The 17248-nt window shown below is 40.0% G+C and overlaps 1 protein-coding gene across 1 annotated transcript; it reads left to right on the top strand.

Moving 5' to 3' along the window:
- Positions 1-621: 621 nt before the first annotated feature.
- On the top strand, positions 622-14059 carry smim7 (small integral membrane protein 7). The gene is made up of 5 exons (XM_061883455.1): positions 622-735; positions 941-982; positions 1075-1127; positions 1209-1299; positions 12639-14059. The coding sequence occupies exons 1-5, from the start codon at positions 710-712 to the stop codon at positions 12652-12654; spliced, it is 228 nt and encodes a 75-aa protein (XP_061739439.1). The 5' UTR covers positions 622-709; the 3' UTR covers positions 12655-14059.
- Positions 14060-17248: the final 3189 nt, after the last annotated feature.

Here is a 17248-nt window from a genome sequence, read left to right as displayed (position 1 = left end):
AAATATAAATGTAAGTTCATAAACTGTGAAAAAATATATAACAATGCAATATTCAGTGTTGACAGTTAGATTTTTTTGTGGACATGTTCCATTAATATTGATGTTAAAGATTTCTTTTTTGTGAAGAAATGTTTAGAATTAAGTTCATGAATCCAGATGGATCTCTATTACAATCTCCAAAAAGGGGAATTTAATTTGATGATTACTTTTATGTGTAGAAATCTTTATTTATAAATTGAATTAATTGTTTATTTTCCAACAAGTTTTTAGTTATTTGTATGTATATATTATTTTTCAAATAGTTCAAGAAAGACCACTACAAATTAGCAATATTTTGCACTGTTATACAATTTAATAAATCAGAAACTGATTACATAGTGGTGTATTTGACTTCTTTATCTCTTTTTTTGTAGCAAAAATGCTTTGCTCTGATTAGGGGGTACTTGAATTTAAAAAGAAATTCACAGGGCGTACATCACTGAAAAAAAGGTTTAGAACCACTGCTCTAAACCAACACAAGGACGCAGAGCATGAATATGTTTTTGACGCAAACAAATGACGTCTGAAATTCAGTTAACAGCAAATAAAAGGCAAATTGGGTTTCCTGGCAAACAAAATTGAGGGGAAAATTAAAGACCGATCTGCAATTCTATTGGTCACATGCAGGGCAGCGAACGCGGAAGTGAAGCGTTAACTGTATGTTGACACCATGATCGGCGATCTGTTGTTATTCGGGTAATATCATTGATTCACTGACAATGTCGACACGGTTAACACATGTTTATGTATTCTGTCTGCGTGTAGTTGCATTCCAATGTTCATAGGCAGCGAACTGTCGCGCTAAAACGACAGGCTAACTATGTAGCTCCGTGCTAATGCCAACTCACCAGCTTACCCGAACGTACTCAACAACAAGGAATAACCTCTTTATCTTTTCCAGAACTTTATTGATAAATGCGGCCGCGGTGCTGAATTTCAAGCTGTGAGTACAACAGATGTATAAATCTGTCATAATATGCATCCGTAGACCGATTGCAAAAATATTTCTCATTGTGAGTTGAACTGTTTTTACAGCAAAAGAAAAGAATCCCATGGATTCGGAGATGAGTCCAGGTCTGAAACTACAGGTGTGAATAAGTATATAAGAAGGATCATTTTCTGTTTAATGCTGGGAAAAAAGAGGATATTTATTTGTGTATTTACTGTAGGTGACAAGATAAGAGAGTTCCTCCTCAGCCTGCGATACTTTCGCATCTTCATTGCACTGTGGAACATCTTCATCATGTTCTGCATGATTCTGTGAGTAAAACGGCATTTCAAAATGTGTAGAAATATGTTCACTTCTAAACACGGGTCATTTTTTTGGGGAGAAATCAAACTTACTGGTAGGGCTGGGCGATATTTCCTTGAATTGCCGTAAAACTTCCTCTCACTCCTGCGCCTACCAAAGGCATGCGGTAAAAGTAAGCATGCGCTAATTATTTTATAACCTCTTCTCACTCCGGCACTTACCAAAGGTATGCAGTAAGAATTTGAGTGTGATGTAAGCTTGGACCTTAAATCCTACTGAATAGCTCTTAATCTTCTTCCCTTTATGCAATTTCAAATTACCAGTATTGAAATCAGCCTCCCCCATTTTGAAAATGATGACAGGGGAAGTATTATGAGTTTGACCAGGCGGTAATACTAATAAGCATGCGCTAATTAATTTGGGAAGCAAGTTTTTCATGGCAGGCGCATATTATATGCCATGCGGCAATTCAAGGAAATACGGTACACGATATTTCGCGGGTTTGTCTCTATGCGATATAGAAAATTAGTATATCGTTATATTCGAGTATACATTCTCGCGCAGTTGCTTTTAGCTGCGGGCATTACAAGACAGGCTCTTCTCACTCTTTCCTGTCTCTCCTAACAGGCAAGCAGGCGCACATTCTTACATACGTCACGTCATACGTCACGTCGTACGTCACGTCGTACGTCACGTCGTACGTCACGTCGTACGTCACGTCGTACGTCACGTCGTACGTCACGTCGTACGTCACGTCGTACGTCACGTCGTACGTCACGTCATACGTCACGTCATACGTCACATACGCGTCCGCCCTCGCAGGGCAGAGAGGTAGCATACTGGGCTACGTTAGCTGCTAAAGTAGCCGTACGAGAGAATGAAGGTGCGGATCTGGTAACAAATGAAGGAAGACTTAATTCCCAATAAAAACAGCAGGGCGGTGGTTCGGCTTCAAGTGGGAATATGTCGAACAGACAACCGTAATTTGTCAAGTGTAGGGGGGAAAAGCGTTGCTATAAAAAGTAGCATTACTTCTAATAAAGTAGCATTACTGCTAATAATTAGCATCATTGGGGCGGTATAGCTCGGTTGGTAGAGTGGCCGTGCCAGCAACTTGAAGGTTGCAGGTACGATTCCCGCTTCCGCCATCCTAGTCACTGCCGTTGTGTCCTCGGGCAAGACACTTTACCCACCTGCTCCCAGTGCCACCCACACTGGTTTAAATGTAACTTAGATATTGGATTTCACTATGTAAAGCGCTTTGAGTCACTAGAGAAAAGCGCTATATAAATATAATTCACTTCACTTCACTTCATTTGAAAAGGGACCTGCTAGAGAATGAAGAGAATTTCATAATCTTAGTAACCTACCACATAGTGAAGGATGAATACTATTTGATTTCCTATTATGCAGCTCATTTTTATTTGACACCTAAAATGTCTCTGACAATCTTGCACTTTATGTTTTGGAAATGACTTGGAAATGTTTATGCCACTGACTAATAAATTTAATAAATACACTTTTGGTCAATTGACTTAGTTGTGATTTCCCTCTCTGCATGAAAGTTTAAAAGTACCACATATTAATGCAGTATGAAGAAGAATGTTTTAATGTAGACACAAAGAATCATCATACTGCTGTGATTATATGCATCAAGTGTTCATTCAAGGCCAAGGCAAAATATCATAATATATATCGTATATCGCGATATGTCTTATAAATATCGCAATATTAAAAAAAGTCAATATCGCCCAGCCCTACTTCCTGGTTAGATGGTTGATGCCAGCCTCTTTTGAAAAAGAAAGACACACTTTCATGTCAGTCTTCGAAAATGCCCTATATCATCCTTGCCGATCCTCCCGATTTTCCCGGGAGACTCCCGAATTTCAGCACCCCTCCTGAAAATCTCCTGGGGCAAACATTCTCCCGAATATCTCCTGATTTCCACCCGGACAACAATATTGGGAGCGTGCCTTAAAGGCACTGCCTTTAACATACTCTACAACCTGTCACCATGTCCGCTTTTCCTCCGTATAAACAGCGTGCCGGACTAGTTACATAATATTTGCGACACACATAAGCGAATGCAATACATACTTGGTCAACAGCCTTACAGGTCACACTGAGGGTGGCGGTATAAACAAGTTTAACACTGTTACAAATATGCGCCACACTGTGAACCCACACCAAACAAGAATGACAAACACATTTCGTGAGGAAATCCGCACCGTAACACAACAGAACAAATACCCAGAACCACTTGCAACAATAACTATAGATTCCTAATGTAGCCTTAAGCTTGACGCTCCTCTACTATCACATTCACTCCGCTTGCTGCGGCAACAACAAAACAAAACTCCAGACGTTCTTCTTCGTTTGTATGGTTTACTTGTGATCTTAATAATTCAAAACATAAAACAGTCACGATGTGGGAACAAATGAATGACAAAATAAAGAGAGTTTGTTGCAGTACTAGTTAGAAAAAGTATGAATGACAATAAGTATGAGTGAGGTCAAAAAACTGTGTGGCTCGATTCCACCGCACCTGACAGCAATTACCCACGACACCTTGCGTCCAAAAACCCCCTTACCACACTTATCCTTCCGCCATATATGCAATTAAAACAGTTACGTCATCAAATCATTTTGACAAATGTAATAATTACACCTAAAGTGAGATTTATATAATTACTCTAAGCATTCAATATATACATTTTCTTATCATGCAAATAAAGTAAATAGTCCCCTTCTGGCTGAATAAACATAAAGCACCTTCCATAAAATGTAAAATAACTTAAACAGTATTTAGGCTCCTACATTACCGGCCCCTAATTGTTATCAATGTCCTTGAAACAATTACTTAAACGTGTTAACTCAAAATTTAAGGTGCCTAAATAGCCTTAGTACTTCTCAAAAAGCTTGTAGTCCTTGCCCCATTCCACTCTGGGTCTTTGCTTCGTCGCCATACTTTAATTATCTTCAGCTTCCTGAAGAAGACATAGCTTTGTAATAGGGCGATGAAGCTCGTTAGTCTTAGTCTTCACTTTAACCTGACGAACAAGTCCATCTCCACCAGGAAAAGTCTCTAGAATTCTTCCAAGTGGCCAGGAATTTCTGGGTGAGGTTTCGTCCACGATCAGCACCACGTCTCCAACACGAAAGTTTCTTTTAGGTGAAGACCATCGCTGACGTTCTTGAAGCTGCGCTAGGTATTCCTTACACCAGCGTTTCCAAAAGATATCCGCAAGGTATTACACTTGTTTCCATCTGCGACTGGCGTATTGGTCGCACGGATGAAACACTCCTGGAGGTAGCGCAGGTTTGACTTTCAGTAATAACAGATGGTTGGGTGTGAGAGCCTCCAAGTCGTTGAGGTCTGAAGAAGTCTTTGTTATGGGTCTGCCATTTATGACTGCTTCAGCTTCACAAAACAAGGTACAAAGACCCTCTTCATCCAAAACTTGTTCCTTTACGGTAACACTCAGTATTTTTCTCACTGAACGGATTAGCCGCTCCCAGCTTCCTCCATGGTGAGATCCTGCTGGTGGATTGAAATGCCACTGGACACCTCGTTGTAGCAAATGTTCGTAAATCTTCTTGGTGTTCCATTCTTTGATGGATTTCCTCATTTCGCTGTCAGCTGACCGAAAGTTGGTTCCGTTATCGGAATACATCTCTTTGACTTGTCCTCTCCTGGCGAGAAATCTTCTGATTGCGTTAAGACAGGCATCAGTGTTGAGTGAGGATGCGACTTCCAGATGTACGGCTCTTAATGCAAGACACGTGAAGATGACGCCATACCTCTTTACATGTCCTCTTCCTCTCCTCACTTGGAACGGACCAAAGTAGTCCACACCAACTCTTGTGAAAGGTGGATCGTCAGGTAGGACCCTGCATGTTGGTAGATCTGCCATGAGTTGCTTTCCAGCAGCTCCGTGGAGTCTTTTACAGATGACACACCTGGACAGAAACCTTCTGATGGCTCCAATGACTCCAGGTATCCAACATTTTTGACGTAGATTTGCCATCATGTGATTCCTTCCGGCGTGAGTTGTTAGCTCATGAATATGTCTCAACACAAGCCTTGTGATGTGTGAATCCTTAGGCAATATAGCTTGCTGCTTGGAGTTGTTAGGCATTGCTGCACGGCTCAACCTTCCGCCAACTCTCATAATTCCATCTTGAAGAATTGGATTTAACTTGAAAAGTGAACTACTTTTCTTTACTCTTTGATTTTTCTCCAGCATCGCCCAATCTTCCTTGAAACTTTGTCTTTGGCAGAATTTCACAATTTCTGTTTCTGCTCTAGTTATGTCATCACAAGTCAGACACTTTCCTTCAATATCTTTCTTGAATTCAAGCATCTTACTTTCTTCTCCTGATGTTCTTAGTTCTTTTCTCTTTTCCTTTAGCTCTTTCAGTAGATCTTTGAGTTTTAGAAACCAGGCTACAGCACGCTTCAATGCTGTCCAAGAAGAATAATGGTTTATCCACTGATCCACAAAATCTTTGGCTTCTCCTGTTTGAATGGCATATGCATGAGTCACTTTTTTGACCTCTAGGTCGTCCATATCCAGCATTCCAGGATCTGGATTTTTAGGCCACTGGTCTTGTGAGCTGAGCAAGAAACTTGGTCCTGAGAGCCAGCTCTCATTTTTCAAAAATGCTTCCATAGTCTGTCCTCTTGAAACGTGATCAGCGGGATTCAGAGTGGTGTTAACATATCTCCACTGAGATGTTCTAGAGTGCTCCAGGATTGCTGCGACCCTGTTTGCAACAAACGTCTTGAATCGGGTACACTCACTGTTTAAGTACTTGAGCACCGCCGTGCTATCTGTCCAAAAGATAGACTCCTGGATTTCCAGCTCAAGCTCTTTTCTCAGAAGCTTATCCATCTTTGTCGCAACTGTGGCTGCAGTCAATTCCATTCGAGGAATAGTCTGAGATTTTAGGGGCGCCACCCTTGTCTTTGCCATGATCAAGGTGGATTGAGCTTCACCTGTTGAAAAGCGTGTCAGCAAGTAGCTTGTGGTTCCGTAGGCGTCTTCACTTGCGTCAGCAAAATGATGAAGCTGCGCAAAGGCTGGCACACCAAACTTCTTCAACTTGACGCATCTGTCAACTCCAAAATTTTCAAGCTGTGCCAAACTTGAGATCCACTTTTTCCATCTCTCAATCACTGTGTCAGGCAGGTTTTGATCCCAATTATATCTTTGCCGACATAGAACTTGCAGAATTATTTTAGCAGGCAATATTACTGGAGACAGAAAGCCCAAAGGATCAAAAATTGAACTTACTATGGAAAGCAATCCTCTCTTTGTGTATGGTCTATCTTTGAGGTTGATCTTAAACTTGAATATGTCTGATTCGGCACACCACTGGATGCCTAATGTTCTCTCCATTGGCAGGTAATCTTCGTCCAAGTCCAGATCTTGAAAGCCCTGTGCTTTTTCCTTTTCTGGGATCGAGTTAAGCAACTTCCTGCTGTTGCTTGACCATTTTGTCAGCCGAAATCCTCCTTTTGCTAACATTTTCCTCAACTCAGCACACAGGGTAATGGCTCTATCTTCATCAACAACCGACTTAAGACAGTCATCCACATAAAAATTCTTGTTGACAGACCTTGCCGTATCCTGTCCAAACTCATCCACAAAGTCTGTTGCACATTTTTGAAGTGCAAAGGTTGCAACACTTGGTGATGATGTCGCGCCGAAAGTGTGAACTAGCATCTTGTGTTCAACGAGATCCGGCTCGTAGTTTCCATCAGGCCACCAAAGAAACCTCAGGAGATCAGTGTCTTCATCGCTTACTCCAACCTGATGGAACATGGCTTCCACGTCCGCCATAACCGCCACAGACTCCTGGCGAAATCTTATAAGGACTCCTAATAGTGAGCTGGTGAGGTCAGGTCCCTGCAGAAGCTGTTGGTTTAATGAAGTACCTTGAAAGCTTGCGCCGCAGTCGAAGACAACACGCAACTTCTGTTTGGTTGGATGTCTTACTCCATGGTGAGGCAGATACCATGTTCGCCCCTCAGCAGATTTGCGCTCTTCACTTTCAAGCTTTACTGCGTAACCTTTTCTTAAAAGGTCATCCATGAACGCCACGTACTCTTGGTGAAACTTGACGTCTCTCGAAAATCTCTTCCGTAGGTTCAGTGCACGTTGCTCCGCAATTGCCCTGTTATTTGGCATAGACAAAGGCTTCTTCTTCACTGGAAGGCAAATATTGTAGTGGCCATCTTTTAGTACTGCAGTTTGAGACATCATACTGATAAACTGATGGTCGTCCCTGGACATCTCAATGTTTTCATTTTGTCCTGCATCAGGAAAGTCGTGCTTGAACTGCAGCTGCCAAAGCTCCTCAAGCTTCACCACTGAGATCCTGTTTGCAGTAATTCCTGTCCATTTGTCAATTGCAGTTCTGTCACTTCCACCTCCGAGTGGTCCATTCACTGTCCAGCCTAGCATCGTTCTCACAGCGTATGGTCCATTATCCACACTTTTAACCACTTGCAGTGGCTCTATCGCTTTGGGAACGTTTACTCCGATGAGTAATCCAATCTTGGCTTGAATTTTAGGTATTCTCACCTCCTTTAGGTTTGGCCACCTATCAATATCCTCTTGTCAGGGAATATTGTCCTTAGAGACAGGAATGTCTTTCTGTGAATAAACTTCCTTTAGTTCCACAAACTCTTTTCCGTCCAAGCTGCTGATTTCCAAACCAGTCACGATGCTTGTGTTCACAACAGTGTCATTTCCCATTGTTCGCAATGAAATGTTTACATTGCGTCCACCCACATTCAGTTGGTTTATTAGTGACTCTGTGGCAAAAGTAGCTGAACTACCTGGGTCCAGAAAGGCATAGGTGAGCACTGTCTTGGTTCCTTTCTGTGCCTTGATGTACACTGGAAGAATCGAAAGAACACAATCTTCTCTACCGGCCCCAGTGACACCACAGGTTTCAGTTGTTTGTACAATGGCACTTGATATTGATTGCTGTTCACAATTGTCCTTTCCGGTTTCTTCTCTGGAGTCTTTATGACCAATGTGTAATAATGTGGGATGCAGTCTCGAGCATTCTTGACATTGAAGTTTTTGTTTGCAGCTACTACTCATATGTCCATGCTTTAAACATGCAAAACACACACCTTTGCTTCTCAAGAAGTCAATCTTGTCTTTGTGGAGCTTGCTCTTGAATTTCTTGCAAACTGTGAGGCTGTGTCGCTCTCCATTACAATAAACACAAGGTTTTCTGTCCACCAACACTGTTCGTGTTTTTGTTATGATGTAGTTATCATTTTCTATCTTGGGGGGCACAACGACTGTTGTAAACACCTTTTTTGGTTTGAGGGTTTCTACATATTGTGGTTTTATTTTTTGTCTCACAGAATCTTTCGTGTTCATGGTGGTTTCTTTTATGTTCCCATAAAGCGGGTTCAAAAGATACTTGACTTGCCGGTTTACAAAGTCCACAAAATCCTTAAACTTAACTCTTGTCTTTGTTCTTTCTTGTAAGTCGCATGCAAACTTCCTCCAAGGTTCTCTGAGTTTATATGGAAGTTTGTTTACCAGTGCCTTTATATTGGCTGTGTTGTCCAAGTCCTCCATGTAGGTAATGTCTGTCATTGTGTTAGAGCAGCCTGTGAGGAATAATGCAAAGGACTGAAGGGCAACACCGTCTTCTGGCTTGATTGTTGGCCACTCCATGGCTTCTGTTATGTAGGCTTCGGCTATCTTAAAGTCATCACCAAAAAATTCCTTTAACATTTGTTTTGCTTTAGTGTATCCTGCTGAAGATTCCATATTGATGCAGCTCTTTACCAACTCATGTGGTTGTCCACTTGTATATTGTAGTAAAAATTGAAGACAATCCCGGTTGTCACTTGTGCGGCTTTCAATTCCATGTTCTATGGCCCCAATAAAAGATTTGTATTCCAGGGGGTCACCCTTGAATGTTGGAATGGAAAGAGGTGGAAGTAGAGATGCCTTGTGACTCTTCACGAGATACTCTGTGACATTGGCTTGCTGAGATACTGCTTGGCAAAGCCCATCAAGTGTTAATGTCTGTTGTTCTATAATTTCAGTCCTTGGTGCAAATGTAGTCATTTGAATAGATGTGGGGGGAGCATTATGTTTAATGCTACGTGTTGGTAAAGTGGGTGGTGGTACTTGTGTGTTAGGACTAGCAAGTCTTCTAACATCCTTTTTATCAGCTGTATTGATACTGTCTTCTTCTTGTGTGTTTTCATAGTTTTGTAAAACTTCCATTTTAGCGTCACATTCAGCGAGTGCTGTTTGCATTGCATGCATTTCTTTTCGCGCTTTTATTGCAGCTTCTTCCTGTTCTATGGCCAACTTTTCTTGTAAAGCTGCCGCCTTTGCTCTCAATGATACGCGCTCCATTTCCGCCTTTAATCTGACAGAAGATGAAGAACATGAACTTCTGCTTCGTGATCCAGCTTTACTTTGACTTCCAGCGGTCCTCTTTGTTGATGTAGACCGACTATCTGCAGGTGACACTTGTTTATTGCATTCTTCCGCTTGCTCAACACGCTCAAAAACATCTTTCATCCACTCCTCACATTTCCAGAAAAAGTCCTCCATCATTTTATTTTTTGGATCAAACCAATTGTTTTGATCTTCCACAAACTCCTCCTCAGACATGAATTTCTGAACATCAGCATTAAGATCCAAAAATTATTGCTGCAAGCCACTAAAGTCCACACGAAGCTGATTTTTTACAGCGTCCACATTAACATCCTCCTCCATTAAGTGCTCAATCTGCGTCATCAAGCGAGTCAATTGAGCCAGTGAGCTCTTGCGTGCCTGCATCTTTCTCACCTTGTGCATTTCTACAGCCTTCTCGGTCATTTTTACTGTCCTTTTTCCACTGTCTTGTGCATCCATTACAAGCCAATATTTCCACAACGAGTCAATAAAAATGCCGATGTGCCGCAGCGTCGCACCGGGACGAGCTCTCTCTCTCTCTCGTTCACTTTCAAGCAGCGTGCACTCACGTACCTGTCACCTCCTCTTGCAGGCTTGTTCCTCTTGATCCTTTACAGTCAGGCAGTTCCACGTTCCGTTTACTCCACAAAGAGCAAGTTTTTTGACTAAAATATAGATTCCTAATGTAGCCTTAAGCTTGACGCTCCTCTACTATCACATTCACTCCGCTTGCTGCGGCAACAACAAAACAAAACTCCAGACGTTCTTCTTCGTTTGTATGGTTTACTTGTGATCTTAATAATTCAAAACATAAAACAGTCACGATGTGGGAACAAATGAATGACAAAATAAAGAGAGTTTGTTGCAGTACTAGTTAGAAAAAGTATGAATGACAATAAGTATGAGTGAGGTCAAAAAACTGTGTGGCTCGATTCCACCGCACCTGACAGCAATTACCCACGACACCTTGCGTCCAAAAACCCCCTTACCACACTTATCCTTCTGCCATATATGCAATTAAAACAGTTACGTCATCAAATCATTTTGACAAATGTAATAATTACACCTAAAGTGAGATTTATATAATTACTCTAAGCATTCAATATATACATTTTCTTATCATGCAAATAAAGTAAATAGTCCCCTTCTGGCTGAATAAACATAAAGCACCTTCCATAAAATGTAAAATAACTTAAACAGTATTTAGGCTCCTACAATAACTCTTCTGGGACGCTACAATATATACCCCGACTACCACCAAACCCCGCCCACCTCAACACCACCGCCCGATCCAGCTCCCGAATTCGGAGGGTTCAAGGTTGACAAGCATGTCCTATATAGGTTGAAATACGTCACGTGGCTTTTGAACAAAAGTAAACAAAGTGGTGGGCCTTCAATTAATTAATCAAACAAAGTTTTTTTATCCATCCATCCATTTTCTACCGCTTGTCCCTTTTTTGGGGTATATAGCCCTAAATCACAAGTGTCTCAAAGGCCTGCCACAATAACATCCTCGGCTAAGATCCCACATCAGGGCAAGAAAAAACTCAACCCAATGGGATTACAACGGGAAACCCTGGAGTGGGCCGCAGATGTGGGGACCCGCCTTAATTTTTACACCACCATCTTTTAGGTTTGGTCACATTTGCTTTCTTTTATTTAGACTTGCCGACTTGGTGGTTTACAAAACACTCGTAGCAAAAAATTATTTTGGACTCAAAAACAAGATAAAATACAAATAAGATCAAGATAATACTATAATGGGAAACATCTAAAGTAGGTCAATCAAACATTTAACACAGTGATTGCTAAAACTCGTGAAATTTTCGGCTCTGCTCCCTTGGTCTGGAGAGCATGCCACTTTTCTTGTCGTCGTTTCAAAAAATATTTCACTGTTTCGCCCTATTTGATTTTGAACAGTTCCAACAGCCTAAAACAACGCAGGCAAAGGGCATATTTCTGCGAAAAAGGCAAAATCACGCTTAGAACACGATGACAACATACGCATGCTGGCCCACCTCTTCGAGTATCACGTAGTTTTAATGAGCCGGACATGACGTCAGGTGAAGAATATAAGACCAGAAAATGTTGCTTGATTTGTCGCTAGGGACGGTTTAGCTTGGTTGGTAGAGTGGCTGTGCCAGCAACTTGAGGGTTGCAGGTTCGATTCCCGCTTTTGCCATCCTAGTCACTGCCGTTGTGTCCTTGGGCAAGACACTTTACCCACCTGCTCCCAGTGCCACCCACACTGGTTTGAATGTAACTTAGATATTGGGTTTCACTATGTAAAGCGCTTTGAGTCACTAGAGAAAAGCGCTATATAAATATAATTCACTTCACTTCACTTCACTAGTCACTTTTTTTAAATAGACATCTAGAAGGGTCTGACACTTGATAAATATATCACTTAATTTTTCAACACTGGTCCCTCCTGCTACATTCTCTTATACTCTGGCAGGCTAAGTGCATATGAGGATTGTTCATATCAGAATCAGAGTTTTAAATTGCCATCCATCTTCTGCACGGAGACTTGGTGATAAACAGTCCCATTACGATGTGTTTTTGAGCAAGGGCAAACAGGTATCGCCAAATCTATTTGAGGCGACCAAAATGTATTTGTTGCAAACCAAAACAAATTGATGAAATGTATGGGAGTAAAAAGTGACAGAATTTATCTTCAAATGTTTCGCGTCAATGGTATATTCCTAAAATGAAAATATTTCACTGTGGATATGAACCAAGTAGAAATGTACTGTACATGACTTATGTTTTTATTTGTGTGACAATAGTTAATAATTAACTTTCTTGTCATTAAATAAATTGTATTTTTAGCTTTGTGACTTGACACTTGGAGATTTTTGAACCTATTGTAAAAGTATTCTGTTCAATATTTTCAGGTTGTTTGGATCATGATCTTCATTGACTGGAGCTGGGCTACCACCAGACAGTTGATTTTTCAAGATTGCTGCTCAAAATCCCCTGTTATGTCCTTTTTTAAATGTATTTTCTTTACTGCCTACTCACCTCTGTCCCCACAAAAATCTAAAGACTTATTTATGTGTTTTAATCTTTTGGATTAAGACAGCAAATGTTCAGTTTCCTGTAGTAACATTATTCTAATCTACATTTGAAATACTTTTTTTACGTCCAGATAATATATATTGAATAGGTTTTGGTGCAAAGTTTGTGTAAATGTTCCTCCACAATCACTTTAACAACACTTTTTTTGAGTCTGTAAGATTCTGGAGGTGTTTTCTAGATTGAAAATTAAACCACCCCACCCAAAACTATGATAAATTCCATCCATCCATCCATTTTTTTACCGCTTATCCCTTTCGGACTCGCGGGGGGGTGCTGGAGCCTTTATCTTCCAAAAATGTACATTGTTTAAATGTATATATCTTGAAATCGTCACAGCTATTTTTTTCCCAGACGCGATCGAAAATGAATTTAATTGTCATTATATAGATTCTATTTCTACAACAATACGTACACCTGCACATTCGCTGATTGATTCAGACTGCATAAAAAAGCTGCTTTTATTGGCATTTTTGTCATTGCATGATTAAAAAAAATTATACTTTAGCCTAGCTTTTTTGTTTCGTAATAACCTGAAGCAGACAGAGGAGCTCCACCTGCTTTGGCTGAGAGCTTTACTTTATCTCTAATTAAGTACATCCATTTCACTAAGGTGTCACGACGTAGCCAGATTGCAAAACCCTTTGAGCAGAGGAATTTAAAATTGCGTGCAAGCTCAAACCAAAATGCTTTGGCATTGTTTATCACAAGTATCCAACATTGAGACATAAGTCAGAAAAGACTAAATTAATCATATGTCCCCTTTAAAGTAAAGTTGATCATTTATCACGTTATATCCATCAATCTAGCTTTTCTTTTCATCTATGGTAAACAAGCTCACATTCATCATTTGCAATTAGCAGTGATTTTCTTTTTTCTTTCTTTCTTTTAGTTTTTTTTGTACAAAACATCAGTTTAGTCTAAGGTTGATAGATCAAGTACTGACATACATGGGATTTTCCACTTTTCTTGTCCTGTAAGTAAATGTTTCAAGTTTCAAGTTTATTGTTCTTTGGTCAATGGTCAACAAAGCAAAAAAAACAGTTGTACATTCATAGATTGAAAATAAAAAGTTGTACATTCATAGATTGAAAATGAAAAATGTTACAGACCGAAAGGGTTTAGGCTGAAGTTAAACACTTATTGCGCCTAACCCTAATGTTCATGACTTTGTAAATGTACTGCAATTACAATTGTTTCCTATCCAGAATTTTTTTTCTCAATATACAGTAAAAATGGCTGTGCTGTGAAGGTGTCATTATTCCACTATAACAAAGGTTTACAGGTACGTTTTCGTAAATGTCGTAGGGAAGCAGATTTTTTAAAGCAGATTTTACAATTTTGTGTCACAAGTTCTGCATTTTCAAGCATAACAATGGCTAAACAAAGTAAACATGTGAATAACCACTGATTGGCACAGCCTCAGTCACATTTAATTGTTTAATGCAGTGGTTCTCAAACTTTTTTCACCAAGTACCACATTAATAACCAACAATAAAACCAATTAGCGTAGTAGACCTAAGTATTCATTAAAAACAGAGTAGAGGTTTTATTTAACAAGTATATTTTGTTTTATTGAGCACATTTTGAAGTAACATTGCTTGAACAAAGGAAAATATAACACTACTTAAATAATGAATTATGTTGCGTCACAATTAAGTGATTCTTTGGTGTATCACGGTTTGAAAATCCTGCTATATTGGATTAAAAGCGTGAAAAAGTTATTATATAATGGTATTTCATCGTCTACAGCGCTCTCATAATGTTAAAAAAATATTCAGAAGGTAGTTAAACAGTTTGGCTATGAAAATATTAGATTTATAGTGTTCTGCCGAAATTAATTAATCGCGGTCATGCCCAGAGCCAATTAAAGGTGATAAACAAGGTATGACTGTACATACTATTACTAATACGTCACAAGTGTCTGAGTGAGAAGGGAAATGATCAAAATGGGTTTATTACTTAACATTACAAGTGAATATAACAGAATAAAGACATATAGGTCATGCAATTTAACACATTGCTGCATATGAAAGCAACAATAATATTACCTATTAAATGTATTAATTTACAGCATGTTGTTTCAATTGGTATTGCAATATTTTAATTATTTTTATTTTATAAACCTTTATTTATAATATGCAACATTTACATACAATCAAGAAATAATAAAAATCAAAACAAGTACAGAACAGTGCCAGGGGTTTGTAAACTCAATTTTTAAGTATAAAATACATTGTAGAGGGTTTTTTCCGCTCCCTCGGGGTTCGTCGGACCAACAGGACCACACTACTGCAGAATGCAGGTTTGACAACAAATTTTATTTTCGTTACAATTTTTAGCATGAAGTTTCCCTTGCTTTTCAGCCGTCCCTTCCTTGCTTGTCAGCTCTTTCCCCTTCATGGTCTCCGGCGCTGCTAATAAAGGAACAGGTGATTGGATAACTCGCTCCAGCTGAGATATCCACTCACCTGTTGGCTGCTTCATGGCCGGCCCCTGCACACACTCCGCCCGCAGGGAACGCGTGGACCACGCCCCTCTTCACATACATACATCCATCTTCTTCTGCTTATCCGAGGTCAGGTCACGGGGGCAGGAGCCTAAGCAGGGAAGCCCAGACTTTCTTCACCCCAGCCACTTTAGTGTTGCCAATCAACCTATCCCCAGGTTCATGTCTTTGGAAGTGGGAGGAAGCCGGAGTACCTGGAGGGAACCCACGCAGTCACGGGGAGAACATGCAAACTCCACACAGAAAGATCCCAAGCCCGGGATTGAACCCAGGACAACTCAGGGCCTTCGTATTGTGAGGCACATGCACTAACCCCTCCTTCACCGTGCTGCCCCATTTACAACCAATTGATAATAATAATGATCAAAATTACGACAAAAACAGTACAAAACAGCGCCAGGGGTACGTAAACTCAATAAAGTAACTAAAATAGAATGCAAACATATACATATACATATATATATATATATATATATATATATATATATATATATATATATTAGGGCTGCGAATCTTTTGGTGTCCCACGATTTGATTCAATATCGATTCTTGGGGTAGCGATTCGATTATATATTGATTTTTTCGATACAGCGCGATTCTCGGTTCAAAAACAATATTTTTACGATTCAAAACGATTCAGTATTCATTCAATACATAGGATTTCAGCAGGATCTACCCCAGTCCGCTAACATGCAAGCAGAGTAGATTTTTTTTAAAAAGCTTTTATAATTGTAAAGGACAATGTTTTATCAACTGATTGCAATAATGTAAATTTGTTTTAACTATTAAATGAACCAAAAATATGACTTATTCCATCTTTGTGAAAACATTGGACACAGTGGGTTGTCAAGCTTATGAGATGCGATGCAAGTGTAAGCCACTGTGACACTATTGTTTTTTTGTTTTTTGTTTTTTTTAAATGTCTAATGATAATGTCAATGAGGGATTTTTAATCACTGCTATGCTGAAATTATAACTAATATTGATACTGTTGTTGATAGTATTCATTTTTGTTTCACTACTTTTGGTTTGTCCTGTGTCGTGTTTGTGTCTCCTCTCAATTGCTCTGTTTATTGCAGTTCTGAGTGTTGCTGGGTCAGGTTTGGTTTTGGAATTGGATTGCATTGTTATGGTATTGCTGTGTAGTTGTTTGTTGGATAGATTAAAAAAATAGATTTAAAAAAAAAAAAAAGAATTGATTCCGAATTGCACGACGTATTCGAATCAATTTTTTCCCACACCCCTAATTAGATTAGATTAGAGATTAGATAGTACTTTATTTATTCCTTCAGGAAAATTTTAATTTTCAGCACAATCCCATTCAAGAACAGACAAACATTACAGTGTGACAGAACAGGATCGCTGAAAATAGTAGACTAAAATAAAATAAAATAAAAAATATCTGTCTAAGCCTGGGCCCTGGAGAGGGGGTCCAGACTGAGGCCAAGGGAAAAAACAACAACTCATAGCCATAGTACACATCCCTCTCACATGTGTGTAAAAGGGAAACATCAAAGAACACAAAGGACATTAAAGACATTAAACCAACGGATCCAACCAGCCACTTCTACATATGTATAAAAAATAAAATAAACATATACACTGTGGTGGCCTCTGCGGTGTTCCACGCCATCGTCAGCTGGGGTGGAGGGAGCATGGCCAGAGACAGGAGCAGACCCAACAAAGCAACCAAGAGAGCCGACTCCACTTTCGGCTGCCAACCAACTCTCGGCCAGTGTCCAGTCCGCATGGATGAGCGAGGATACGTCCAAGGAGACTGAGGTGTCCGATACCTGCTCATTCAGCCAAGACACTGTGAAGCTTGTCCGTCTCGACGCTCAATGCCAGCTCTGCAGCCCTGTCTCTTCATCCGCATCTCCTCCAGTCTCTCCAAACAGACTCTGGTGTGGCAGAGAGTCA

Source organism: Nerophis ophidion, linkage group LG22 (genome assembly GCF_033978795.1).
Source record: "Nerophis ophidion isolate RoL-2023_Sa linkage group LG22, RoL_Noph_v1.0, whole genome shotgun sequence".
NCBI classification, from domain to species: Eukaryota; Metazoa; Chordata; class Actinopteri; order Syngnathiformes; family Syngnathidae; genus Nerophis; species Nerophis ophidion.
The sequence above is the reverse complement of the archived record's forward strand: the minus strand, read 5'-3'. Positions and strand labels throughout refer to the sequence as shown.

Bases quoted from the DNA above. Each gene is read 5' to 3' on its own strand.
- smim7 (XM_061883455.1), top strand. From the start codon at position 710: ATGATCGGCGATCTGTTGTTATTCGG. The intron at 736-940 runs GTAATATCATTG...TATCTTTTCCAG, and splicing joins GGCGATCTGTTGTTATTCGG to AACTTTATTGATAAATGCGG. The intron at 983-1,074 runs GTGAGTACAACA...CTGTTTTTACAG, and splicing joins GCGGTGCTGAATTTCAAGCT to CAAAAGAAAAGAATCCCATG.